The sequence below is a fragment of the Ailuropoda melanoleuca genome, chromosome 12, assembly GCF_002007445.2.
Source record: "Ailuropoda melanoleuca isolate Jingjing chromosome 12, ASM200744v2, whole genome shotgun sequence".
Taxonomy (NCBI): domain Eukaryota; kingdom Metazoa; phylum Chordata; class Mammalia; order Carnivora; family Ursidae; genus Ailuropoda; species Ailuropoda melanoleuca.
The window spans coordinates 17,493,897-17,519,273 of record NC_048229.1 but is presented as its reverse complement, the minus strand read 5'-3'; the positions used below and the strand labels follow the sequence as shown (position 1 = coordinate 17,519,273).

The following is a 25,377-nucleotide window of genomic DNA, read 5'->3' as shown; positions in this document are numbered from 1 at the left end:
AGATGGGTTTTCTGCTGAGCGTGATCGTGGGCTGAACAGAATGACACAGGGCTGTGTGTCCTGCAGGTACAGTCCTCAGGGAGGAAAGCCGCACACATGTAGCTGTAAAATTTGCCTTCAGATGCTGTGAGTTACGTGGATGGTTTTCAATGAACACACATCTACGCTTGTATGTTACTGTGTAAAACACGTAATCCGGCACGATGGCTGCCTCTGGAATGGGGGGGAGAGGGACCAGGGCCTGGGCGGTGCTGAAGGTGAGCTGAGCTTTATCTGAAACGTGCTACCTCTCGAAACGGAACTGGGAGCAGATGGAACGCTGTCAAGCGCTACTAACGCTGCTTCACGGGTGAGGCTTGGGTGTCTGCTGTGTTCTCCTCAGTCGTCTTTCCACTGCGGGAGCATACGTGCCCTTTAAGCTCCAGGTGCCCCCTCGTGAGCTACCCAGGCACGTGGTCCTAATGCGCTCCTTCCTCCGATAAAAAGCAGAACACAGCCATCATGTGCCGAAGTACAAATTTAATAAAGCCTCTGATCACGTTTTAATCCCTAGGTTATCTAGGAAACGAAAAAAGCCCCCACAACTTTTTAGAGCCATCAAGAGCCACTGAGGTGTCAAGGAACACCAGCCATGTAAGTACAGACTCAGTGTTTTCGATAGTGCAATATTTCCAACTATTAAAGAGAACAATTTAAATGAAATTACAAACCACCCCCCCTCGTCAAAAGAACAAATAAAGTTGGTGTTGGTGCTTAGAAACCACTCTCTCCCCAGCCCCACACCAGCGGATTCTCAGATAATCAGAGTCAAGATGGGATCGAACGTCTCTGTGCGGGCGGACAGTCATTTGGGCCCCAGCAACAATGTACAAACCTGCTCCGCGTACACACACGCACATGTGCACACGCACACGCTCTCACGCACACACACGTTCAGAGGAAGTCTTCAAAGGAGTTGCATGTTTAAAGTGACAAATTCATAGAATCAGAGTTTACTAACAAATCTTAAACAATAATAAATTACTGTCTGTCTTTAAATTCCTTGCTATCTTTCCATCAAAGTAAAGCACGAACTCTTTTCCAGAAGCCCAGGGGCTCTAACGGAGCGAGGCTTGGGCCCGGGCAGGACACGGCACCTAGCTGCAACCCTCTGAGGCAGGCCATGGAGACAAGCCTTGCCCGCTTAGCCGCCAGCACGAAGGTTTTTGCCAGAAGGTGCTCTGCTGACTCGGTAGAAAGCTGCAAGCCCTCAGCCGGCTGCACAGAGTAGAGGAGGGACCAGGAGCTCCTGGCTTCGATCTTGGTGGTGGGGATGCATATGGAGCTTGACGAGGGGGGCGAGGGTGGATGGCTGTCAACACAGACCATGGACACGGCCTTTGTCTCAATTCCCTGGATCTAGAATAAAGTTCTCATGATAAGCGGGAAGAATGAGGGCAGAGGAGCACAATGGGTTGGAAGAGAAAACGAAGTAAAAAAAACAAAAACCAAAAAAACCCAACCCAGAGTTTCCTCAGCCTTTTCAACTTCCATCAGTGCGAAGGGCTCCCAGTTCCCCGTGCTGAGGCAAGTTTCTTGGGATTTTACCATCAATGCGTGGAAGCCACGGCCCCAATAGGCTGGGTAACTCGGCTAGTGTTTGTTCCTTACTAGACAACAAGGAGGCAAACAAGCAGTGGGAAGGCAGCTGCCCCCTTAGGAATCAGCAGGCTTTGGGGAACAGCCAGCACCCTCTGGAAACGGAGCTGCTCTTAAGGGCCAATAGGATTTTTCTCCCAAAGCCAGGATGACAATGTGAACGCATGAGACGGGATCAAGCCAGTGGGGGCGTCCTGGTTGCTCGGCCTGCTGGGGCCTCAGAGCATCCAAGGCGAGACTGGGGGAGGGGCACTGCTGCCATGTGGAATGCATGGTTTCAAGGTGGGGGCAGCACCCTGAACTTCCTGGGCTCCCCAGCCTTCCTGGCAGGCACCTCTGCTTCCCCGGGGAGCAAGTGGGCCTGGCTGTCTGCAGAGAGGCCGCTGTGGACGGGGTGGAGGCAGAGACTTTGTCGAGTGCATAGAGGCTTGGCAAGGCCTTACCTGAGTAAAGAGTTTTCAGAAACGGAAGGAGTGTCTCACCCGTAGTGGGCTTTGTGCACTCAGAACCGTATTGTGAAAACCGCTCTGGACTCTTGGAGTTCCTGGGACTTGTTCATGCACAGCTCACTCAGAAAGTTAAGGAGAGAAAAGACTCACCAAAATCCCAAACTATCAAAAGGAGAAGGCCCTCTGTGATCACAGGCCTGGGCTTCAAGCCCTGGAAAGTAGGAGAAAAGGACCGGCACTGGCAGAACCTGGAGATTTATTCTCAACACCCTTCCCATCAGTGTCACCTGGAGAATGCTACTGAGTTGTCATGTGTGTCCCAAGTAGTTGAGGCCACAGGGGAGTCTCATGGCTATAGAGAGTGAGAGGTCACCCGGCTTGTCGGTCACCCACTCCTAGGGCGACCCTGTCCCCTGGAGCTGGAGGTCCCTGGGATCCCAGGAGTCGGCCAGGGCAGGTGGCGGGAGCGGGAGCTAGGAGAGCTCGAAGCCCGTGTTCATGCTGATGGCGTAGCGCAGCTTCTCCCGGAGGACGCTCTTCTTGCTGTAGTTGGGCAGCTTGAGCAGGTTGAAGCAGGTGGAGGAGGTGGGCAGACGGCCGCCCGGCTCCCGCTTGCGGATGGTGAAGAAGCCCCGGAGGACACTGCCCAGGGTGTCCCCCGTGTCCTGAAAGCACACACCAAGCCTCGGTTGGGAGGCACCCAGCGAGGAAGCCTGGTGGGTGACGGAGCAGGCGACCCAGGAGAGGACCTGGCTAGCCCTCAGGGCTGAGCAGAACGGCCAGGCCAGTGAGACTGCACTGCTGCCCGAGGCCAGCCCCCGAATGGGTGACACCCGGCCCCGAGTGCTGAGCGCACAGAAGCAGCACCAGATTACTGTAAACATACTTCAGGTACAAAAACCCATCTCCTCCCACCAGCGCGTGGTAACACGGGGCAGCCTTCCTTAAGGGGACTGAGGGTCGTCTAGTGTCACGGGGATGTGGAGGCCAGACTGCAGAGGCAGCTACGCTCAGAGGCCGCTGGGTTTGTGCAGGCGGGAGAGAAGGGCTGAGACACTGAATAGTGGCTACTATTCGAGCACCCCTTCCACACAGGGTGATAACCCGAGGCATTTGTTCTCCCTTACAGACGAGGAAAAGCAGCGGCTTGCCAGACATGGAGGGCCAGCACACGAGCGCCTGCCCCATTCCTAAGCCGGGGTCCTCACCCACCTCCCACACCGCCTCTCACACCCGGAGTCCCTGCCAGGCCACAGCTACTAAAACCGCCGCAGATACCCTTCCCGAGGGAGTCAAGAGACAGGGAGCTCCGAGAGAGCTGAGGCCCCAGAGCAGCCCGAGTCTGAGGCTGCTCTCCGGGCTGGAGGGCTGTGGAACCTTCTCACCTGGCTCCCAGGAGCCGCGCTGCCTGCCCCGCGGACACAGAGCGCATGAAGGCTCCACCCGGCGGGCACAGCAAACCCCACAAGAGCGGCCGCCTCTCCCCCCGCTGCGGTACCTGGTCATCTGACACTTCAACACAGCGGATGGAGAAGGGAGGCTTGAGGTAGGCGAATCCCAGGAGCGGGGGCCTGGAGCAGCTGGTCACGAACTGCAACACAAAGCAGGTTGAGGGGACAGAGTGGGGCTCTCGTTCCCTCAGCAACAGGGCCCGGGCAGGCGAGCTGCTCTTGTTTGCTTTCTCCAGTCACGGTATGACAGGACGGTGGCAGACCGTGCATTTGGCCCAAGAACTGGTACACGTCTCATATCTCTCTTAAGGGTGCTCTCTCGAAGGCTCAAGCACACAGAAGGCACACCAGTGGATGGGAGCAGTCACTTGTGCACATCAACCCAGGAGCTGGTGGAGAATGTGTAGCTGAAGAGTTCGGGAACACCACAAACTCCCCACCACAGGACTGATCTCAGTGGGACTGGCACGCAGGCCCTTGCGTAGAGAGACACCACGCATGGGAACACCAGGCAGAGAGAGAGGGTGATGCCCCCTAAGTGTGGCACGGGAGAGGGCCCCACTCCCCTCGCACCTGGCTTCCTGCTCGGCTTCCTAGCCAGCCAGGGGAAGGTGTGCAGGGGCACCGGGTCACAGAGCAGTCTCTGGGAGCTTGGCTCCCGGGGGCCCCCTCTGACAGACGAATCTGCCCGCGGCATGCAGACAACAATCAGGCGTCCGGCGCCAGCAAGGCTGAGGGCCACACCAACGCCCCAGACACCGGGAACGGGGCCTCTGGGCAGCCAGCCATGCTCCCTTGCTACGCTCCTGGGACTCCTTGCATCCTCCAGATGGTGGCACCTGTGTTATCTCCCCATACGTGCCAGCTCGTGCGGGCACAGAGGAATCGGACCGACTCAGAAATCCAAGTGATAGACCTGCAGGGGCAAGTCCTAAGAAACCATTCGCTCTCAGTAGTGAACATCAGCTAAAACGCTCTCCCTTCTCCAGGGGATGTACGGGCCTGCTACTTACAACACCAAGCTGTGCTTCAAAAGTCCACGGCAAGCTGACTGTTTGTGTCTTAATATAAATATTACCACTGAAACAGTGTTCTAAATGGCTGTGAGATTCCTGAGGGCATCCAAAGAGTTTTTGTGTGGCACATTTCAAAAAGCCGTTTTTACACCAAGTATCGATGTTACTATCCAGTAGTTTATTTTCCACCAACCAAAACATAGCAGCAGTGCCTATTAAGAAAGCAGGACTGAGCACTGTGCTGAGTGCTCTGGGGCCCGGCCTCGCCTAATCGCTCCTCTCGGAAACTGTGTGATTCGCTCCGTTTTAAGGATGAGGAGACAGACCCAGAAGGGCCCGTGCCTATCCCGATTCAGGCCGCTCAGACCTGCTGTGCACTGCAAGACGGGGCTGGTCAATGGATGGAGTGCTGCTTTCATCCCCCTGGGAGGGGAGGAGGAGGAAGAGAGGGCACAGGAAGCTGCCATCTGCTAGCGTCACAGCTAAAGAAAGCACAGTCAGGCCCACTCCTGTACAACAGTTGTGTCTCCCACCGACCCTGGGGCCTGTGTGCAGGAACTGCAGGTCTGGAGAGCGGTTATCCAGAGACATAAACATGCCCGCTGTGTAGGACAGACTGCACACAGGAGATACTGGCTCTCTCCAGTGTCTTTCTAGGAGAGGCAGGGGGAGTGGTTTTACCGGCCGGCAGGGGGGGTTTTGCCTATAAGAGGCGCTACTGGAAAAATGGAATTGGTTCTCTTAAGAATTTCTGGAATTGGGGTGCCTGGGTGGCTCAGTCGTTAAGCGTCTACCTTCGGCTCAGGGCCTGATCCCAGAGTCCTGGGATCGAGCCCCACGTCGGGGTCCCTGCTCTGCTGGGAGCCTGCTTCTTTCTCTCCCACTCCCCCTGCTTGTGTTCCCTCTCTCGTTGGCTGTCTTTTTTGTCAAATAAATAAATAAATCTTAAAAAAAAATAATAATTTCTGGGATTATGTCTACCTGCCTACACCAAGTCCTTCAAAACCTATAGGGATGACCTGGGCATTTCTGCATCTAGGAGTGGGGGCCTCCTTGATGGGAATGAACTCTCCTCAGAATGACAAACCAAGGAGAAAGAAAACCCGTTGTCATTTCAACTGGTGGTGATACTGTTCATGTTACCTCAACAACTGAGGTCACTGGAGACCATTCTAGAAACCCAAATTTCTAAAGGAAAATATTTCAAGGCACTTAAATTTACCCTCAGAAAATGGCAAAGTGCTCATGATAAAATATCAAATAGAAGAATGAGTGGCAAAGTGATGATTCTATCTTTATAAAAATACATAAGTATGTAACAAACACACAGACAAGTGTGTATGTCATCCAGTGTCCTATAAAACACTCTGCCAGTGTCAGTAACAGAAAACAACACGGTGGCATCGGGGGGAATGTTTTGAACATTTACAACTTTAAAAACATCAATATAAGGGAACCGGTTAATGTCAGCCACTCTGTTTGCAAAAATACACATTGTTATAAGCCTACTCAATCACGTGTGTTTTATCGAGACATTGTATGTGTGGTACTGCCTGTTTCACACTACTGAGAAAAAGGGTACACAGAGGCAGTCCCTGGAGAGTAGGAATGGAGACTGATCAAATGTTCGCTTATCTGGGCCGCCCGGCTGGCTCAGTGGTGGAGCACGTGACCCCTGATCTTGGGGCTGTAAGTTGGAGCCCTACTTTGGGTGTAGAAATTACTTAAAAATAAAAAAACAAAAAAAATTGCTTGTCTGTATTTTAAGGTAATAAATACCATTTACTTCTATAAGGAAGGAAGAAATGAGATGTGAGCAAGGCCAGCACCAACGAAGGGGAAGACAGAATGCTGAGCCCAATGAGCTCAAGCCCACACAGGCCTGTCTCTGCAGAGGGGTACACAGCAGCTCCTGGGCCCATGTGACTCGGCCCTGCCTCGAGTCTGTTTGGTTACTGCATGACCTACCAAGTAGGGGGCCTACGGGAGAGGATATGCTGATGATAGGAGGTCATCTTGATCATTTTTTCTCAGTATAAATTATTTTTTTTAAAAAGATTTTATTTATTTATGTGACAGAGAGACAGCCAGCGAGAGAGGGAACACAGCAGGGGGAGTGGGAGAGGAAGAAGCGGCTCCCAACGGAGGAGCCCGATGTGGGACTCGATCCCGGAACGCCGGGATCACGCCCTGAGCCGAAGGCAGACGCTTAACGACTGCACTACCCAGGCGCCCCTCTCAGTATAAATTATTATATCAAATGGCCTCTACGTTTATGAGAATATCTATGAACACGCATCTACGTAACATATAAAATACCTTCAGAAACATGGCTCTCTCGTCGGGTGTGAAGTCGGAGGCCAGAATATCCCAGAGCCAGATGATGACCCTGTGACTTCCATGAAAGCCACCATAGTACACCGTGTGCTTCCTGAAAACAATGCAGAAAATGGGCTCAGCCACACATTCCAATGGGCGCTTACAGACCCAGGCAGGGATGGGATTTAGCCAAGTGGCACAGCAAACTCTGGCAGGCCTGGGTGCCCCTGACTTCTCTTAAAGGCAGAAGTTCATGCCTTCATAACCCATGTCCCTGGAAGCTGAACAGGTGGGGAGCTCAAGAGCTGGCCCTGTGACTCCCAAGCAGAAGCTAACGGGAGATCCTGCACTGCCATTTCCCAGAACTCTGGGGAGCCCAGCAGTCCTGACACCTGCCTAGTCTCTATTTCCACTTCTTAGTCCCTAGGCAGACAAGTGGAGGAGCTTTTGTTCCAGAGCGATTCACCCAGTGATCAGGGAGGAGCACACTTGCAGGTGGGCTCCTGAAACAGAAGGAGCCCAGCAAGGGGGCAGCTTGCTCTTCAGGAGGCCAGAAGATTTCACCTCCCCCACTCGCTCCTTACTTTAAATCTTCCAGATCAATCTCAGCATTGTCACCAGAGATGAGGCGCTGTAGCTCAGGGGTGGAGAACATCCGGGTCCACTCGGGCTTGATAATGGAGCGGAATCCGCTAATGAGGGCAGCCGTCTGGTTTTTGATCTGCGTGTGCATCCGAAAATGCGCCATCAGATGGATGTAGCTAATCCTGTTGCCGACGGGAAAAAACAACGGGAATTAACAGGCCAGGCTGGGCTGTTACCAGTGCGCTGAAAGATGAGTCCAGTCATTTCTGGACCACTTCACAAAAACACCAATGGTACCGGGGCGTTTCACCAGAACGATGACGATGGTGATGCTGGCCCTCCTGAATGGCGTGCTACGTGCCACTGTGCCACTGTGTATGCGTTCAAGGGCGCTACCTCATTCACTCCTCCCCCAAAACCAGTGGGTCAGACATCGGGGAACTCCCACCATACCAAGAACCCAAGTGAGACATTTTCCAGGTAAGGAGGGGGCCCTTCTCAGTACAAACGGTGCTTTTTGGACTTTTATTTAATTTCATCTGATTAAGAGAGAATTCCATCCTCCAGTAAGCTTTAAAATGGAGAAAAAATGGATTCATGATGAAACCTCCATCAAAGGCTTGCTAATCTGGACCAAGACTCCAAGCCATGAAAAGTAAGCCTGCAGAACGCTGTGACCAAATGCGACCAGCTTGCATTTAGGTTCATTGGGGAGGTCAGAGCACTAACAACAGTTCCAAGCAGATGGTCTTCTGGGCCTGCTTTTCTGAGCACAATGACCTCATCTACGACTGTGTAATACAATGCAAACCTTCCGAACAGGTTAAATCCAGGCTTGCTAGCATGACTGATTTCTTAGCAAAGAACCTGAGCCCAGCCCAGGTACAACTCCCCAAATCCCAAATAAGCACAGTCCAAATAAAAATTTTACCCCACAGTGCTCAGACCTGAATTTCTGACCTTGAAAACATGCCTATTTAAAAAAATTATCCAGCAGCAGACTTGCGCATCGAGACACTTAAGTACGACTTTTTCCATTATCGATAACCCTTTCATGCACGCTTCGAAGCAGGCTGCTGATATTGTTCCATTTTACCAAAAGAGAGAGGGGCACTTTGGAGGACTTCTCCATTTAACGCCCACCAGAAAGTGCAAGACCAAATATCACCCCTAAGGAGGGCAGAACTGGCGTTTCCAGGCCTTTTAAGGCTGTCTGCCGAACCGAATCCCCTTGCCCTTATGCTGAGCTTTTTTGCTGAGAACGTGTAAGAGTTTGTGAAGCGGCTTTCCACACAGGTCCAGGCAGGACAGGAGTCTCACTCCAGCACGGGCTGTGTCGGCCCGCTGCCTCTGGCTGTGATCCATGCCCCTCCCACCATCACCCCCGTGCCAGGCCCGGCAAAACACGGCCGATCTGGGGGTGGTGGGCTCTATGGGGCATGTCACATCGCTGACACTGGTCATGTTCACTGCTCTCATTTATGGAGGCCCCCCCTTTGAGCCAGACGTCCTGAAAGGTATCTTACACGCATGAGCTCACAGAAGCTCCCTGAAGGGATGGTTAGAGGCCCACGGCAGGGAGCAATAGGATGCGCCCCTGCTCTCTGACACCCCCGGGCAGCGCCTCCCAACCTGAGCTCCTGGCTCTTTTCTCAGTTGTCTAACTAATGCCCCGTGGCCAGGAGTCAAAACTGGGGTCTTTCAATCATGAGGAGAATCAGGCCTGTCCTGCCCACACTGACAGTCTAAATAAAAGCTCCACAAGCATGCAGACTGACCCCACCACCTGACCCGAGAGGGCCAGGCTGCTCGGGCCGCAACGCGCCTCTGATCCAAATGACTCACCAGGTGGGACTGAGCTCTCCCTTGTCACTGGGAGAGTGAGGCTCAGATTAACAGTTCAGCTGCTCAGCTGAGCCTAGCGGCAGGAGAAGATTGATACATTGACAGAAGGGCCAGTATCTACTCCTCATGCCAGGTTCTACTGTTTTAATTAGGTGAGAACAGTGCGGGTGGAGACAGTGCATTGAGGAGTTTTGCTTCTAGGGACCAAAGAGGGTGACATTTATGATAGATTTCTAAAAGCCTGTTATCTGTGACAATAGCTGCCGGGCCTCCGAGTCCCCCCACGTCTAAGGGCCTGTCTGTGGCATTTGAATTCATCACTGTGTGTTCTCAAGAACAGCGTTTTATACAACTGCCACATGCTATCATTCCAAAATGATCTGCCCCTCCAAGGTGTCTTTCCGCCTCCGTGCCCTCTGGGTTCAGGACTACGTGCCGGAGCAGCTCAGAACCCATTTGTCTGCATCTCGAGCCGTCATTAAATTCTTAGGAACACCGTGGCCTGGGCAGCTCTGACCTTAGATGTGCTACTGCAAAAAATAAATTGTCAATTCTTATTTTGCAAATCGAATTTAATACAATTTTGGCCTATGAACTGTAACCAGTAAATTCCATTATGATATTTATGGCCTCTTTCTACTTCAATCTATCTTAATAAATTCTCAAAGTAAGACCGGAGAGCCAGAATGAAGTCTTTTCAAGTGCTGACCTTAAAAATCTAATTGCTATACTCACTTATTTTCATTTGTAACAGGAATGGTCTTCCCTCCAGGAATCAGCTCATGGCAAACAAGCTGGGGGAGAAGATGGGGAGCAATTACTCGAGAGAATTCTAACGGGGAAATAAGGCTTCCTGAAGATGAAAGGGCCCGACACCGACGTCCATAATAATGACACAGTAAGATGGGACGTGTTTGGGAACAATCATTTTCACAAGAAGCCAGGGCTTAAAGATCAACAAGCAGACCCCGCACAATCAATACGGAAGGTTTCTTCTCACCCGCTCCTCATGCAGACGTTTGTACTGAGGCGTCAAGACATCATAGAGAGGACCGTGTTCGCACTATGAGCACAGTTATATAAATGTTGGTACAACCATACCCTGGAATATCGTGTGGCTATTAAAAACACAAGATGAAACTGTGTATTTGTTGAGAAGATGAGAAAACAAGATTACATAATAACATGCATGGTATGGTACCATTTCTGGAAAAAAATAAGTTATACAGGTGCCCAGGGAGAAAAGTCTGAAAACACGGATGACACAATAGTGGCGCTCTCCTGGCAGTGGCACTGTAACCAGGTTTTTCATGTCCTGTGCTCATCTTATAGCAGGATCTGTGGTAAGCAGTTTGCATTATTTTTATCATCAGAAGAGAAAATTCTCAGGAGGAAGGCTCCAAAATCTGATTTTGTATTTGAAAACCATAGAATCAAGTATTTTCCTCAACTTCAGGCATTTTGGGGGGGGGGTCACCTAAAAATCAAAGAATGCATAATTTTAAAGCTAATTTTAGCAGAAATTCTACTAATAGAATATCCTGGGTCTCTGATGATGAAGAAAGGAGCGACTGTGGCCTCTAGTCCCACCGCTGACCACACCTTGAGGCAACCGTGAGGACTTTGAGCTGGAAGGGCCTTTGGCAAGCCCCCAGCCTGGTGTTTCCCAGAAAGGGCTCCAGGGAGCGTCTTGTCCATGTGCTACTACTTGGAGAACCTCGGAGAACAGCTCTGTGGGAAGGCGGAGGACCCTCCCTCACAGGCTCCTCAGATGTTCACGGCGTCCCACTGGCCCCAGCCGGGACTCACATTCACGAAAGGTACTTTTGTGAGATAAGAGAAGCAGGGCTCGGGGAGACTGACCTCTCGGAGGCGATGCAGGCTTGGCTCCAAGAGCCAGCTCTGCACTACGAAGCCCTAGGTCTGGTTTCTCCCGCGGCCCTCAGAACACAGGTGCACCGAGGCTCACTCACGCAGGTGTCTGCTGGGAAATCACTGGACGGCGCGGAGGGCACTTCGGGGAAAAGCCAAAAAGAAAACTCTGGGAGGAGACTCCTCTGCTGCCACAGTGTCAAGGGTCTTTTCTTCCCGTTCTGCTCTTTATGACGAGTGAGAGCAAGGACTGCATTCTGTTTGAGGCACTTCTCGGGTGGCTTCTTCCCCTCGCAAGTCACAAGCCTCCGTGTGTGACAGCTAATCGTCACCATGGCAACGAAAAGCGATGTTACAAATGGGGAATTAGAGCTTCCATCAGGAATGACCCACAGTGCGATCTAAGCAAAGCAGGGTCTCTGTGGGGAGCTCTCCAAGGGCCAAGCAGGCAAAGGCCAGGTCACCTGGGAATGGAAGGGGGACCGCCCCCCTTGCTGGCGAGGCTGGAGTAGGGGGATGGGCGAGGGAGCCAGGCACCAGAGGACAGCCAGCCTCGGTTTGTAGACCTCCTGGGGAAAACACCAAGAGTGGGGCAGGTTCCAGGAAGCCAGCAGAGGGCGGCAAAGAATTGCTCGGCCAACCTACCTGACCCATGACGTCCTCATCATACGACAGAGTCAGGCCCAGGTCAGCGATGTCCCCATCGTAACGCTAACGTAACAGAGAAGGGGCAAGAGTTGGGACCAGGAAGGCCATATCCTTAAAAGCTTTAACACTTCCCCTCCTACACGGTACTACGTGGGAAGGACCACTATGGCTGCCACCCAGCCCGAAGCACAGGGGAGGCTACTCATCACCGTGAGGAAGGACGTAGAAGTGCCCACAAAGGGATACGGGCCACTGTGGCTAGAGTGCCCGTACCAGAGCAGGAAATCGCCTCCCACCACACGAAAACCCTGAGGCCTTCACTGCACTGAGTTTACACCAGGCTGCAGCTACGCCCTCCGCCATGCCACACTGACCTTAATGGAAGTGAGGTTTTTATAGAACTCCGAGTCCAGCGAAGGAAGCTCGTCCACAGAGCTGTAGAAGATGCTGTGGTGGTGCCCGAGCAGCTGGCTCAGGAAGAAGGACGCGAAGGGCACGTCCACCACAATGCCCTGCGAAAGGAGAGACAGAAGCTTGCCATCTGCCATGCAGGATCCCATCTCAGTGACCTTGTTGGGGTGGTTCGGGCTGCAGAGGTGCTCCCAGGGCTCCACGGACATTGCTAGGCGCTTCCTAAACTTTCCACGTGGAGACCAGCACCCCCCGACCCTTCAACACCACCCAGAGCCTCCTGGGGACATCACAGCACCGCAGATAAGGGCAGAGGCTTCGGGGCTGCACAGCCCAGGGATCCAACCCCAGCTGCTCTGCTGCCTGGCTGCTCTCTCATCTGTAAATGGGGACCAGCACAGCCTCCCAGTTCTACGGTTTAAACGAGCAGGGCGGAGAGGAACGCAAAGCATTGGCTCTCACTTGGAGACAAGGCAGGGGAAGCCTCCCAGGGAAAGACCCATCTAAGCTAGACCAAAGGAGCACAAGGTCTCTCGTACGAGCCCCACAGGCATGCCCCAGGGACGGATCACAGAGCTCTCTGGCCACAGCACAGTGTGCGAAGGAGGGGAGGCGAGGGATCGGGGCCAGGTCAGGAGTCGTCTCCTGAGCCTCCTGGAATCTGAATTCTACTGGAGGGCTGCAGGGAGCCCCAGGAGGGCTCTAGGCAGAGAAGTGCCAGGTTTGAACTTGATGTGGGGAATGGACCAGAGAAGGAAGACAGGACGCAGGGATACAGCAAGGAAACCACTGCAGAACACTGGGGAGAACAGACAGATTGTTCTAGGTGGAGAGAAGTACACAGGTCAGAGAGATTTGGAAGGGACAGGGGCTCAGACTGGATGATGGCCTGTGCCAGAGGATTGCAAGGGTTACATGAGTTAATGCACTCTGCTCCTCACACTGGGCCCAGCATGTCCTACTTTCTCTCTGCGTCGTTACTGCTGGAGAAGGAGGAGACAGACACTGGGCCCAGAAAACGGGGGAGCATATTCACAAGCCACGAAGTCATGCTTCTTGGCTGGCCCAACTCTTTTGGGCATATCACAGCTACATGTTTAAAAGAGAAATGTGGCATATGGCCAGGTACATCCTCATGGGATCTCTTTTCTAAATGGGAATCAACTGAGAAACAGTCTCCATTTTGCAGATATGGAAACAGAAAAGGAGCCCAGGACCCCCAACCAGTCTAGGGCAGGGGCCAGCCTGAGGGAGCCTGGGCAGGGATGCAGATGGGGCATCTGACCGCACCCTGGTCAGGGACGGAGGCCACGGACACAGAGAGAATTACGCTCGCCCCCACGTGGTCTCTCTCCCGCCCTCCCTCCATCTGCCCCGGCCACCGGCTCTGCCTTTGGAGGGCACCCTGTCTTCCCTAGGGCTTGTGCCGGGTGAGCGGTGAGGGCTGCTCAGGCAGTTTTGGGGGCCACTGTGATGGCCACAAGCTCCTGCTGCAGCTTTACTTCCTGCCTGTGGAGCAGGACCCTTAGGGCGGGGACCAAGTGCCACCGGGAAGGAGTTCTCCCAGCTCGGCTCGCAGCGGACAAGGTTTGGGAGCTGTGTGGGCCTCACCGGGAACCTGCACAAGTCCAGCCGCCCTGACTCCACGGGACCGATGAGCCAGGCACCACGAAGGGTCTTACCTGTATTAGCTCATTTACTATCTACAGTGACCCAGTAACGTGGCTTTTATTATCCCCCCCCTTCTCTGACAAGAACGAGGGCCTACAGAAGGAAAAGGGACGTGCTTGCATGGTCATACGGCTAGCTGGGGAAGACCAGTCTCGACCAGGAGCTGTGGGCTCTGTCCTGCTGTCCTGTTCTGGTTTGTAGGCAACACCGGGATGCCGGTCGCTTGCCCTGAAGCACTCACTCCCATAACTACAGAAAACAGATGTCACAACTATCACACCCCACAGTACGCTGCCCTCCGACAACTGGACCAGGCCAGCCTGGGTTTGAATTTGGGTTCTACCGCTTAACTAGCACTGAGAACTCTGGACAGGTGACTTCTAGAAGTCTCAGTTCTGTCACTGGGAGGTCACCGGCACAGCAGCAGTCAGGCCACAAGACTGGTGGGAGGAGGAAATGACATACTACGTGGAAAGCACCCAGTATTTCTGTCCAGTAATCTTGGGTCTTGTCCTCTTTCTTGGGCTCCATCCTAAAGACAGGGCCTTTATGTGGCTGGGCCCGGCCACGACACTGTGCACCAAGTCCCTGGGACTTCTAGCATCTCGTTCCTCCGGGTGCGATGCTCCTGCTTGTGCCTACCTCGTACACGGCCTTCCCCAGCATCTTGCCCACGAACTCGAAAAGCTGCAGGTAGTTCTCATGAATGTAGGACGTGGGCGAGGGGTAGAGCCTCTCATCCCCGCTGGTTGTCTGCAAGGGAGAAGGAGAGATGGAGAGGCAGGGAGCCTACATGCCCGGCCCTTCGCTTCTCATTCGTCACCGAGAATTAGGCTGCCATCAGCCCTGTGCCCACGCCCCTTAAATACCTTGAACAGATTGAGCGCCGGGTCGAACACCCTCTTGATGATTTCCTCCAAGAACTCCTTGAAGACGCCGTCCTGGTCAATGCCTGCCTCGTCCACCCCGAGGTCGTTGACGAACTTCACGCGGATCACGCCCTTCATGGCGTGCTGGGAGAGCTGCCGGAGCTGCTCGTAGCCATCCTGCCGAAGGTAGAATGGCAGCCCATTAGGAGGGGGAGGCCCTCTGCCTAACTCACGGCTGCCGCTCCAAGGTTCCAGCTCCCCTGTGTGAAGCCTTCCCAGCATCGTTACTAAACACGTGAGTCAGGACACGGGGTACGGGGATGGGCAGTTCTCACCTGCTTTTAAATGAGACTGTTAAAAGGAAAACTCATTTTGGTGCTGTGGCTCCACTGCCCTGTGGCAGGGAGGCTGCCCTCGAGACAACAAAGAGCACGGACACATGGAAACCGGACGAGATGAGCTGCGACACATTCCTGGCCGTCAGACCATCAGACAAAGGACGGAAGTAACCGGGACAAGGTCCCACCCTAGTTTAATGCAAAGACTAGCTTATTTAGCTCATGGTAAATAAAAAAAAAAAAAAATCAGTCAAACACAGACCCTACGAAATGAAAAATAAAATACCCCCCCACCCCTTAACTCCTGGTATCTTTCCACAGATCATGAAAGGTCTGGGTAAGTCAGGCTGAGGAATTTAGGGTCCACCCTGAGGGCAGTAGGAATCCACAGAAGAGTCCAGGCAGGGAGAGACATGACTGGCTTTCTCAGAAAGATCTTCGTTGGTGGCAGAGCAGACAGATGGCAGGACAAGGGTGCAGGAGTGACGCTGGGCCACAAAAGGCAGGGCAGCGGGGAGAAGCCCGGCGCACCCTCGGCTGGCAGCCAGCCTGCGAGGCATGCAGCCATCCAGCACCCCCCACGCAGAACTCGAGGATGCGACTTTGGAGTTCTTGTACTCAACTGTCTTGTTTCACCCGCCTCTCGATTCTAAGCTGTTGAGGTCTTTGGGCTCCTGGTTTTGTCACCTACTGTGTTCCTGGCATGTGGGTGCCGAAAGGCAAGCTGCTCAGGTTTTTGTTTTCGAGAAGTGACCGTCAGAAGCAGCGTTGGACAAGACAACGGCCAGGAAGGAGCCTTCTGGTCCAATACGAGACGGCCCATCTTGGGGGTGCAACTGAGCTCTTTCGATACAGTCATGTAAGCTGCCAATCAACTGCAATATCCTACTGAGGCCGCCCTGCGGGTCTCCCTCCCAGTGACAGCCGTGGTGCCGTCAGACATTCTGGTAACATGAGACAGACGATCTCTAAGGCAACCACCTGCCTGCCAGCCTGGTCCTCTGTCACAAAGCACACGGGGCCAGAATGGTAAGAATGGCTTTGGGGAACTCTTGCCACCTTCCTACTGATACTATTTCCCTTGTGATGCAAAGGACTGTTCCCTGGTGGCTCCTAATCTTATTCTGGGTTAAGCTCCCAAGTTAAAGAGCTAGTAATAACGATCTCTGGAAGGCAGAGGCTTTGGGTGTGCAGTCCCGAGAAGCACCTGAGAGGCTGAAGTTTGAGGACCACGGAGTGTGATGAAAAGCACAGGACGTCAGCATGCAGCTGCAGCAGATGGTTAAACCGTTCTGCCTACATTTATGGTAATTATCTTGGCTCGGAGTCGGGGATGGGTGGAGAATTTCAGCACATTCTTGCTTGCCTGCAGGATTTCCTCCATTCTGCTTTGAAATGATGCCCCCCTAAGCTGACTTCGCGTTGGTAGGGGTGCCAGGATCACGCAGATTAAATGAGATGGTGTTATGTGCAAGCGCTTAGCACAAGGCCGCACACATGGCAGGTGCTTAAGGAACATTCGCTGGAGTCGAATCTCACTTTTTCTTTATCAGCCCCACGTTGGCCTTTTCTTCGAAGAGCTGTGGAGAGGAACTTGCCAGCTGCCTCCTCTGACAAAACGGCCTGTTGCGCCCTCTGGGCACAAGTGTCATTACACGAGAACCAGATCTGTGTCCTTCCTTCTGGAAGGGGAGCGGGAGGAGGGTATTCCTCTCCCTAGGGCGTCTCAAAGAGCAGATACAGAGGACTGTGACCTGGGGCTGAGAGCTGGCTCCCACGCCCAGCTCTCCCACTGAGACCTGAGTGAACATGACTGTGAATCTTAACTTCTCTGGCCTCAGTTCTGCCTTTGACAGAGGGGACAGGGCTGGGCAGAGGATGTCTTATGGCTCCTCCCGGGCCTGAGATGCTAGGGTCCTGGCCCCAGTTTACCCCCTGTGAGGGGAAGCTTTCTCGCAAGACTTCTGACGAACACCTTGCAAGGGGAATACTGAAGCACCACCTTCGATAAAACCACAGAAAAGGAGACTGAATAAAAGGCCATAATAGCATGTGAGCCACTAATATCAGCTTTCTGATGCCCTCTTGTGTCCAAGTCAAGCAAATGCCGCTGGGCTCTCCTGATCTCATAACCAAACCAGCAGGTAATGAGAACAAGGAGGGTAATGGAGTCTGTGACCCTCTCCGCTTCCTAGGTCAAGAGGAACAATAGCAATCGGTCTCATGACGAGATGGAATATAAAAGGAAAAGTGGACTTGGCCAAGAACCTAAGACAGACACCTCCTGTGACACCCTGAGGGCTGTGTTTGTGAAAGCAGGCCCTGGGTAACCGGGACATGTGGTCAGTTTCCCACCATCAACGACACTTGAGGAGGGAGCCGGGAACTCTGTCACTTTCAGGACACACACCAGTCTCTACCAGCACAGCCTTCCTGTTGGTGCTGGCCACGTCTGAGAGGGACTGGGGACCATAAGTAACAGGGGAGGAGTATCCACATCCGATGAGAAAAGTGCTGGAGAACACAACTGGGCTTTTTCCCCTTTGAGTCAAAGCAAAGCCTGCAGACTGGTTGGCCCACAGGGCGGATTCGCTGGGTCATCTAACCTTCCAGACACTTCACAAAATCTCAGTTGTTCATAACATAAAAGCTCCTTGCCCTGCTCTTAAGAACCCAGAGCAGAGGCACCTGGGAGGCTCTGTTGGTTCAATGTCTGCCTTCGGCTTCAGGTCATGATCCCAGGGTCCTGGGGATTGAGTCCCACATCGGGCTCCTCGCTCAGCAGGGAGTCTGCTTCTCCCTCTCCCTCTGCCCCTCTTCCCCACTTGGGTTCTCTCTCTCGATCTCAAATAAATAAAATCTTTTAAAACAAAAACAAAAAACCCAGAGCATGATGGAGCCTGAATCTGCACACAGAAGTCATCAGGTGGGACAGAGTGGAGGTGGCCTCTTTCGGTGGGGGGGGGGTACATGTTCCCCACCTGCCTACCCCTCTCCACTGCTTGCCAGCCCTGAGGCTGGATGTCAGGTGTCATCTGCCCACACGAGGGGGCTCTTTTTCTTAAGCAGCTCTCTAAACTGAGGGCTGTGTTTCAAGAAGAGCAGGATGGCCCAGTGGAAGCCAAGAACATTCCCATTGTGTAGCGTGCACACAAGACACTCCTGCGCGGACACACACAGCCAGTCTGACCCTTCCCACGACTGGCGGGGTCCCTGTAGGCACTTCAGTTTCTTCTCTCCCATTTTAAGAATGTCAAAAGCATCATCTGGTGACCACGCGCTGCCTCTCCCCAGCAGAGCCCCATGTCCATCGCCAGTGTTCAGGCGAACTAAAAGCAGCTCTCCAGGAAGGAGTGTGAACGCCCCAAGGGGGAAAATGAAAATGTGGGGGAGGAAGGGCTGCTGCCAGTGCCATCTGCTGGTGGCTGGCTATGTGGCCATGTGCTGTCCTGGGATCCCATGACTACCCTACTCCATAGGACATGCTAACGACGGGCTGTGGCTGGAGCCAGAGAGGTCTAAAAAGCAAGCACGGGCCACTCTATCAAGTACAGCCTCTCCTGGGAATGTGGACTTGGGGTTCGGTCACCAATTTGATCACTGGCAGGCTCAGCACATTTGGGCAGGCTCCACACTACACAACCCGGGGGGACAGGACGGCACGTACATTTACTATAACAACATGCCAGCAGATGGTAGTTGGGGTCGTGTTCTGACAAAATCATTAAGTTATCACAATTTTCTGACATATAAAGTGTTCTGAGGACAGGCACCTATTTCTTGTTCACATGAAGCTGCCACAGACCGTCACACTGGACACTGGGTTTGGCTGAGGTGGGCCACTTCACTGTTTCTCCTAAGTTCCTGTCTCCGAAGAACCCCTAGCTCTGTAGTAAATGCACCCCCCAGTATGGCTCAGTAAACTTACTACCTACACTCCAGCCTCCACATTCACAGTTGGGAGTCTCAGCAATGCGTCCACCAGGGCAAAGGGAGTCTGCAGACATGAGAATGCCTGCACATAGCACTTCCTGTCCTCACTGCAAACAGCATGAAGTGTTCCATGCTCCAGCCCTGGAGCACTGCGGGTCCCCAGCACCTAGGTCATGTTTAATCAAGCAGCTCTCCGGAGCACACGACGGGACAAACAGCCCCATTCCAGCCCCAAGCCTTGACTTCGGTGCCATTAGATCGACGAGTGAAAAGAATGGTTGGAGGCAACAGATCATCCACTAAAAATCCAGCATTTCAGAGAGTACACCTCTTTGTGACGGGCTCTCACCTCCAGCATCCGGGACCGTCGGATCGTGATATGAGTGACATGGGGAGAAGCCGAGCTGGTCTCCACGAGCCCCAGTTTCTCCTTCTCCTTGGTGACCATGTTTCGAAACAGGAGAACTCTCTGAAATGAGCAAAGGTGAGACCAGAAACTGGGTCAGCAACTGATGATTCCCAAAGACACAGTGTACAACATTAGTGAAACGAGTCACGTGAGAGGCAGGCAGAATAGGACGCTCTGATAGGTGCTGCAGGTTAGAAGGGTCTGGGGAGAATGGTAGACATTCCCCAAAACAACCTTGGAATTATAAATTAGAGCTGAATACATGCCAAGGAAGGAAGGGCCCAGAAAGAACAGTCTGGCCGCAGCCAGAGTCCACTTAACAATGGTCTGGGAGAAAATCGTTCTCGTTCAGTTGATAAACCACTATAAAAACCTGGCGGCGGGACAGGTTACAGAGGCTGCTTTATACAGCCAGGCCTGCTTTAAAGGAAATCAATGTTATGAGTTACAAAACAGAAACATTTCAAAGGTAATTTTTTTCACTGTCAGAAATTTAAAAAAATGATCCCACAGAATAAAGGTCCCTGACCTTTTACCTGCATCCTCTGTGCCCTCAAGCACACCGTAGCCCACCCCCACCCCCACCCAGTAACATTTTTCAATTACTGTTACAGAAGAACCCTCTCTCCCCCACGGTCAAGATTCTGATAAGCCCCTTCCAGGAGAGCGTGACCCTCTGCCCCATCCTGGGTTTGAGAATCACTGCTGTAAAAGCACTCAGATGTCAGCCAAATGAGGAAATAAATCCAACCACTGCTGTTTTTTTTTTTTTTTTAAATGAGAATCCCCTCCAAAATCAAAAACTTTGTTAAATACAAACAAAGACAGTCAGAACAGTAACAATGGTAATAATGCTTAACTGCATACAGGGGAGGCCAGTGCATTCAAACTGGATCATCTGATCAGCTATGAAGTAACTATGGCTGTAGCAGAAAAAGCAATCGCCAGTGGCCTCCCAAGGAGGAGGAACATATCCGGCAGAGGGGTTACTTCTCAGCAGAGCAATCTGATGTGGCTGGTCGGCGAGTCTAGAAACAAGGACTGAAGTGCTCTGAGTAGTATCGGAAGCTCTGGGGGTCTCAGGACGACATGGAGGGGAAGAACAGACGGAGCAACAGTGAGGGCGGCTGTGATGGGGGGCGAAGGGCACCGCTGCCTATCCTGTCTGTGCGGAAGGACTGCCGACTTCCAGAACAGGGCCTTCACTTGTGTGGGCTGTGGGGCACAACGGCTTTCTCTGACCTCAAATCTTTAGCACGATCACCTGAACACGAGCAGAAGAGCTTCCCATCTGGGTGAACCCAGTACGGGGCAGAGACCTCATACACAGAAGCTGAAGTGCAGAGGTGGCCGAGGGAATGCCCGCCTCTCCCAGGAATCCCAGGATGAGGCCCTCATGTCCACGGGGCATGGAAGACAGTCTGGGGCAACTGTAAGCAGCTCTCAAGGGGCTAAGAGGCCTCGGCGACCACAGGAGACATCTGGGAAAGGACCCTTGTCTCCACTGTGCAGATGAAGAAAGTGACTCACCCAAGGCCCCACAGTTGGTGGACAGAGGGGCCAGATTCAAACGCAGGACCCATGCACAGACCATGACACCACACAGCCTCTGCCCACCCCACAGGGCACGAGGCCTTCCAGGCCCAAACAAGAGAGAAAGGCCTTGAGTCCCAGTCGGAAGATGAATCGCACACAGATGAGTAAAAGCTACGTAAGACAGCACAGAGAACGAAGTGCTGTGTGTGTGAACCAGGCAGAGTTGAGGCCCTTAAAAACATGAAGGGAAGAACGGCGTTGTGAGCCACCCCCTTGAGTGAGATCAAGAACAGGGAGAGTTTTGGCATTAAGAGCAGATGCCATAGTGACAGACACAAGAGAGCAGGCAGGACTGCAGAGACCCTGTTACCCTGTGCATTCCAGTAAGACGTGTCAGCATGAGGGCAGCCCACGTCGCATCAGGATGGGACAGAGCCCTCACCACTCCAAAACACTGAGCCACACATGCCCTCCCAGACCTGCCGAGGCCATCACAGTATCAGGACAGGGGCCAGGGACTAGGAAGGGTCTCCAAGAGACAGGAAAGAGAGAGTTCATGAACCAAGCACAAAAAACCTTCATGGCAATCTTTGGCAAAATTCCCCAAAGAAAAACAGGGAAGGATTAGATTATAGCCCTCAAGTCATGCCAACTAATCTCAGAGGTTTCCAGGCTTCTTGTTCTCAGTACCCCTAAAGGCTCAGTAAGGACTTTCACGGCACTCCTAGGTCAAAAGAAATTCTTACAGCGGCATTTACAAGGTGGCTAGGGTCCTAAACCACTATTTGCGTGCATGGGGCACCTGGATGGCTCAGTCGGTTAAGCGTCTGCCATCAGCTCAGGTCAGGATCTCAGGGTCCGGGGATCGAGCTCTGCATCAGACTCCCTGCTCAGTAGGAAGCCTGCTTGTCCCTCTCAGGGGGACTGAGCAAAGAGGACATCCTCAACAGGAATGCTGCCATCGTGAGCTTGAGCTGGTACTTCACAGAGTGGCCAATAGGTTTCAGGGTGCTCCTCTCAAAAACTTAAAATATCCAGGGCCACCCGCGCATGCCATCTGTGAACTGCAGAGACACAGAGCACAGATCCCAGGCCGCGCAATACGGGAACGCCACGGTCCAGGGCTGACTTCGCAGGCACACAGGCTCAGGGTGAGGTGCTGTGTTTGCAGGGGGACTGCACCAGAATGGACGAGGCCCCGGAGATGAAGGGCTGGAAGCCACTTCCATGCGGAGTGGTTACGGAAGGGAAGGATGCCACCCTTGGAACACAGAAGACCCAGAAGGCAAATGAGGGTCGTCTGCGCATCTCAGAAGATTTAGAGATTCCACTGTCAGTGGTTGTTCAAGGACCAAAGGGTAGAAGGTACAGCGAAATCACCTGGCTTCAGGTGAGGAAGAACGTTCCATCACTGGGCAGAGGAAAGCAACAGCACGGCTGGATTTGCCAGGCTGCAGGCCCTCCATCTGAGGCAAGGTCAGGGACATTGGCCGGAGGGGTGGGGGCACGTTTCACTAAGTCATCTCCACGAGATCCCTTCATTTCTGAGAGGCTCTGCTGTCAAGTGCAACAAGAATTTAAACAGCCACATCCGTTTGCAAATTGCTACTTGAGGGAGAATGGCAATCGTTAATAACGTCAAGGTCAAAACAATATCAGAGAGCAATGAGGAGTAAGTATCTCTGAAAAATGAGGTTCAATTTACAAAAATGTGCCTTGTGTTCTTTTCTAAAAATGTCTTTTGCCAAAAAAGTAGGAAAAGAAAGAAAGGCACACCAAGACCTCTAAGAGCCTCGTCTGAAGGAGCCCCGTATTGCTGTGGCATCCAGCAGACACTTCTGGAGCATCACTCCAGACTGGGGACGTGGGTGGACCTGAGCCTTCCCAAGCCTCTCACGTCCCTTGGGTCCGGGACACTGCGTTGCTGGTTCCCTTCCTCTGATTAGTCTTTTCCTTGTGCTGGAGCTCCCAAGGACAGGTCCCCAGTCGTCTTACTCCATCTGGCTCCCTGACCACCCTGTCCATGGCCATGGATGCAGCCAGATTTGGGCGCTGTCCACATGCTGAGTCTCTCTCCAGCTCCACTGTCCAATGGCCTCAGGGGGCATGGACACCTCACCTGCTGCCTGCTCAAAGCAGGCCACCCCAGCACTTCCCAGACCTGCTCTCGCGGGTGCTCCTACCCCAGGAAACGACTCCCACAAGCGCCCGGGAGCCCGAGCCAGAAACACGCCTACCACCTGAAATCCATCTCTCTTTCTCCTCTGAATGTCTTCATTCTCTTGATTTTATCATCTTTCCACTCCTGTAACACCTCTGCCCCTCGCCAGTCCTCCATCCCACGGCCAGAAGGAACTCTTTAAAGCATAGCTCTGACCAGGGGCCCCTGAAGCTGAAAACACTCCAATGACTCCAACCAAAATCAACACTCCTGCCCTTGGTTCACAAGGCCCTTCTGACCCCAACTCCTACAAACCTCCTCAGTTTCCCCGCTCCCCTTTGTATTTTCCACAGCCAGACCGTACGGCTCGCCCTCCAAGAGCACCAGGTTCTCAGTCAACCAGGCCTTTAGCCACTGTCCGCTTCCGCCCCTGGCCACTTCTCCTGACTCCCTTCCCCCTATTCCCAGCTGGGTCAGGCCCCCTTGTCTGGGCCCCACAGCATCCATCCCTGTAACACGCACCCCCCTCCCCCAGAACTGCCAGCTCCCACTGTCTTCAGTCTCTGTACTGGTATTAACACCTGATGTAGCAGGAGAGCCAATCACCGTTCGCATCTGCTGAGTGAATGAGCTCATTTCTTTCTCTCCAACTGCTACAGTGAAGAGGGAAAGTCAGGTACCGTGTGCTGGGACAGAAAGATGCACAGGAGCCTAGCTCCGAGAGCAACTCACGTTTTTGTGGGGAATGACATGAGGGATGTACTGCAGGATCAGCTGGGCCCGCTTCCGGTCCTTGTCCAGTTCTTGGAAGAGCACGCTGGGTTTGAGATCCCTTCAGAAGAAAGGCACGGGTTTGGGGTTATTACAACACGAAAACCATTCTCTAGTGCGGGGGTGGCCCAGACAGCCTGCTGTCGTTTCTGTAAACCAATTTCCATGGAACACAATCACTACACAGGGTCTCTGGCTGCTCCCACGCTACAATGGCACAGCTGAGTACTTGCAGAACAGACCGTCTGGTCTGCAAAGCCTAAAATATTTACTGTCTGGCCCTTTACCGAAAGCGTCGGCCAGACCCCGTTCGAGTGCCACAACCTAAGAGCCGATGTGTCATTAATAAAAAATTGCAGACATCTTAAGTTTAGTTGTTGCAAGAGGATTTCCCCAGCCCATTCCCAAAAAACCTAGCTGTCGTTTTTGTCCTGCTCATTCTGCTGATAAAAACCACCAATGAACTATTGTCATCTGCTGCTCGGTTGAGCAAGCACTTGGTCCCCATCTGCTAAATGGGGCCTGGCTCTGTCACCACTGATGAGTTCTCATCACCCTCAGCGTCCGCACGTGCAGAGCGTGACGAGGGGACTCTGGCTTCTAGGAACCCCCTCCCCCGCCCTGCTCCTCACTTGCGCAGCCAGTGGTCCTCAGGGGCAAAGCGCCGCCGGCAGTCCCGCTCGTACAGCACCATCAGCCACCCGTGCACGGACTGGAACAGCTCTAAGGTCTCCCCCTTGGCATTCTCTGTGGGGCAAACAGAAGAGTCCCAAGCAGAGAGGTGGTGAGAGCGGGTCGGGGGCCAGGAGGACAGCTTCTTGTCTCCGCCTGTTACCAGGCCCCACCAAGGTCCTCATCTCCTCATCTCCCTCACTCTGGATTTTATGCGGAACCAACGGAATTAAAAGGCGCCCTGGGTATGTTCTAAGTGTCTGCAGGACCTGGGTGTCTCAGACACAATCACTCACGCTGCCTCCCGCTAGTGAGTGATCTAAAAGACCTTTTTTTTTTCTTTTCTTTTTTTAAAGATTTTATTTATTTGACAGAGAGAGAGAGACAGCCAGCGAGAGAGGGAACACAAGCAGGGGGAGTGGGGGAGGAAGAAGCAGGCTTCTCAGCAGAGCAGGGAGCCCGATGTGGGGCTCGATCCCAGGACCCTGGGACCACGCCCTGAGCTGAAGGCAGATGCCCAACGACTGAGTCACCCAGGCGCCCCTCTAGAAGACCTTTTTAACGTAAGGAGCTTTGTACTGAACTTGACAGTACTTCGGGAGGTGAACTGTGATTTGAAGTGCGCCCTGATACAGCATGGAAATCAACTCAAAGGAGCAAAAGGAGAGGCAGGGCAAAATCCTCATCATTAATAATCCTCCACACATATACATACCTCCTTAAGGGAGATCTAAGTCCCCCATAAGCACACTACTACCTTAAGGGAGCATGCACAGAGCGAAG

The 25,377-nt window shown here is 53.0% G+C and overlaps 1 protein-coding gene across 9 annotated transcripts in view; it reads right to left on the bottom strand.

The window, feature by feature from the left end:
- Positions 1–499: 499 nt before the first annotated feature.
- The window catches only part of UBE3B (ubiquitin protein ligase E3B), a 52,888-nt gene continuing 28,010 nt past the window's right edge, over positions 500–25,377 (bottom strand). For 7 of the 9 annotated variants that reach the window (XM_019801825.2, XM_019801824.2, XM_034637967.1 and 4 more), the window contains exons 17-28: positions 24,555–24,669; positions 23,884–23,983; positions 19,395–19,514; positions 14,775–14,951; positions 14,548–14,658; positions 12,198–12,335; positions 11,821–11,886; positions 10,039–10,097; positions 7,458–7,640; positions 6,874–6,985; positions 3,586–3,678; positions 500–2,752 (exon numbers count right to left, since the gene is read on the bottom strand). In XM_019801825.2, the coding sequence (XP_019657384.1) occupies positions 2,561–2,752; positions 3,586–3,678; positions 6,874–6,985; positions 7,458–7,640; positions 10,039–10,097; positions 11,821–11,886; positions 12,198–12,335; positions 14,548–14,658; positions 14,775–14,951; positions 19,395–19,514; positions 23,884–23,983; positions 24,555–24,669 (1,466 nt within the window). In that variant the 3' untranslated portion in view covers positions 500–2,560. The other 2 variants (XM_034637970.1, XM_034637969.1) reach the window with 2 other exon arrangements.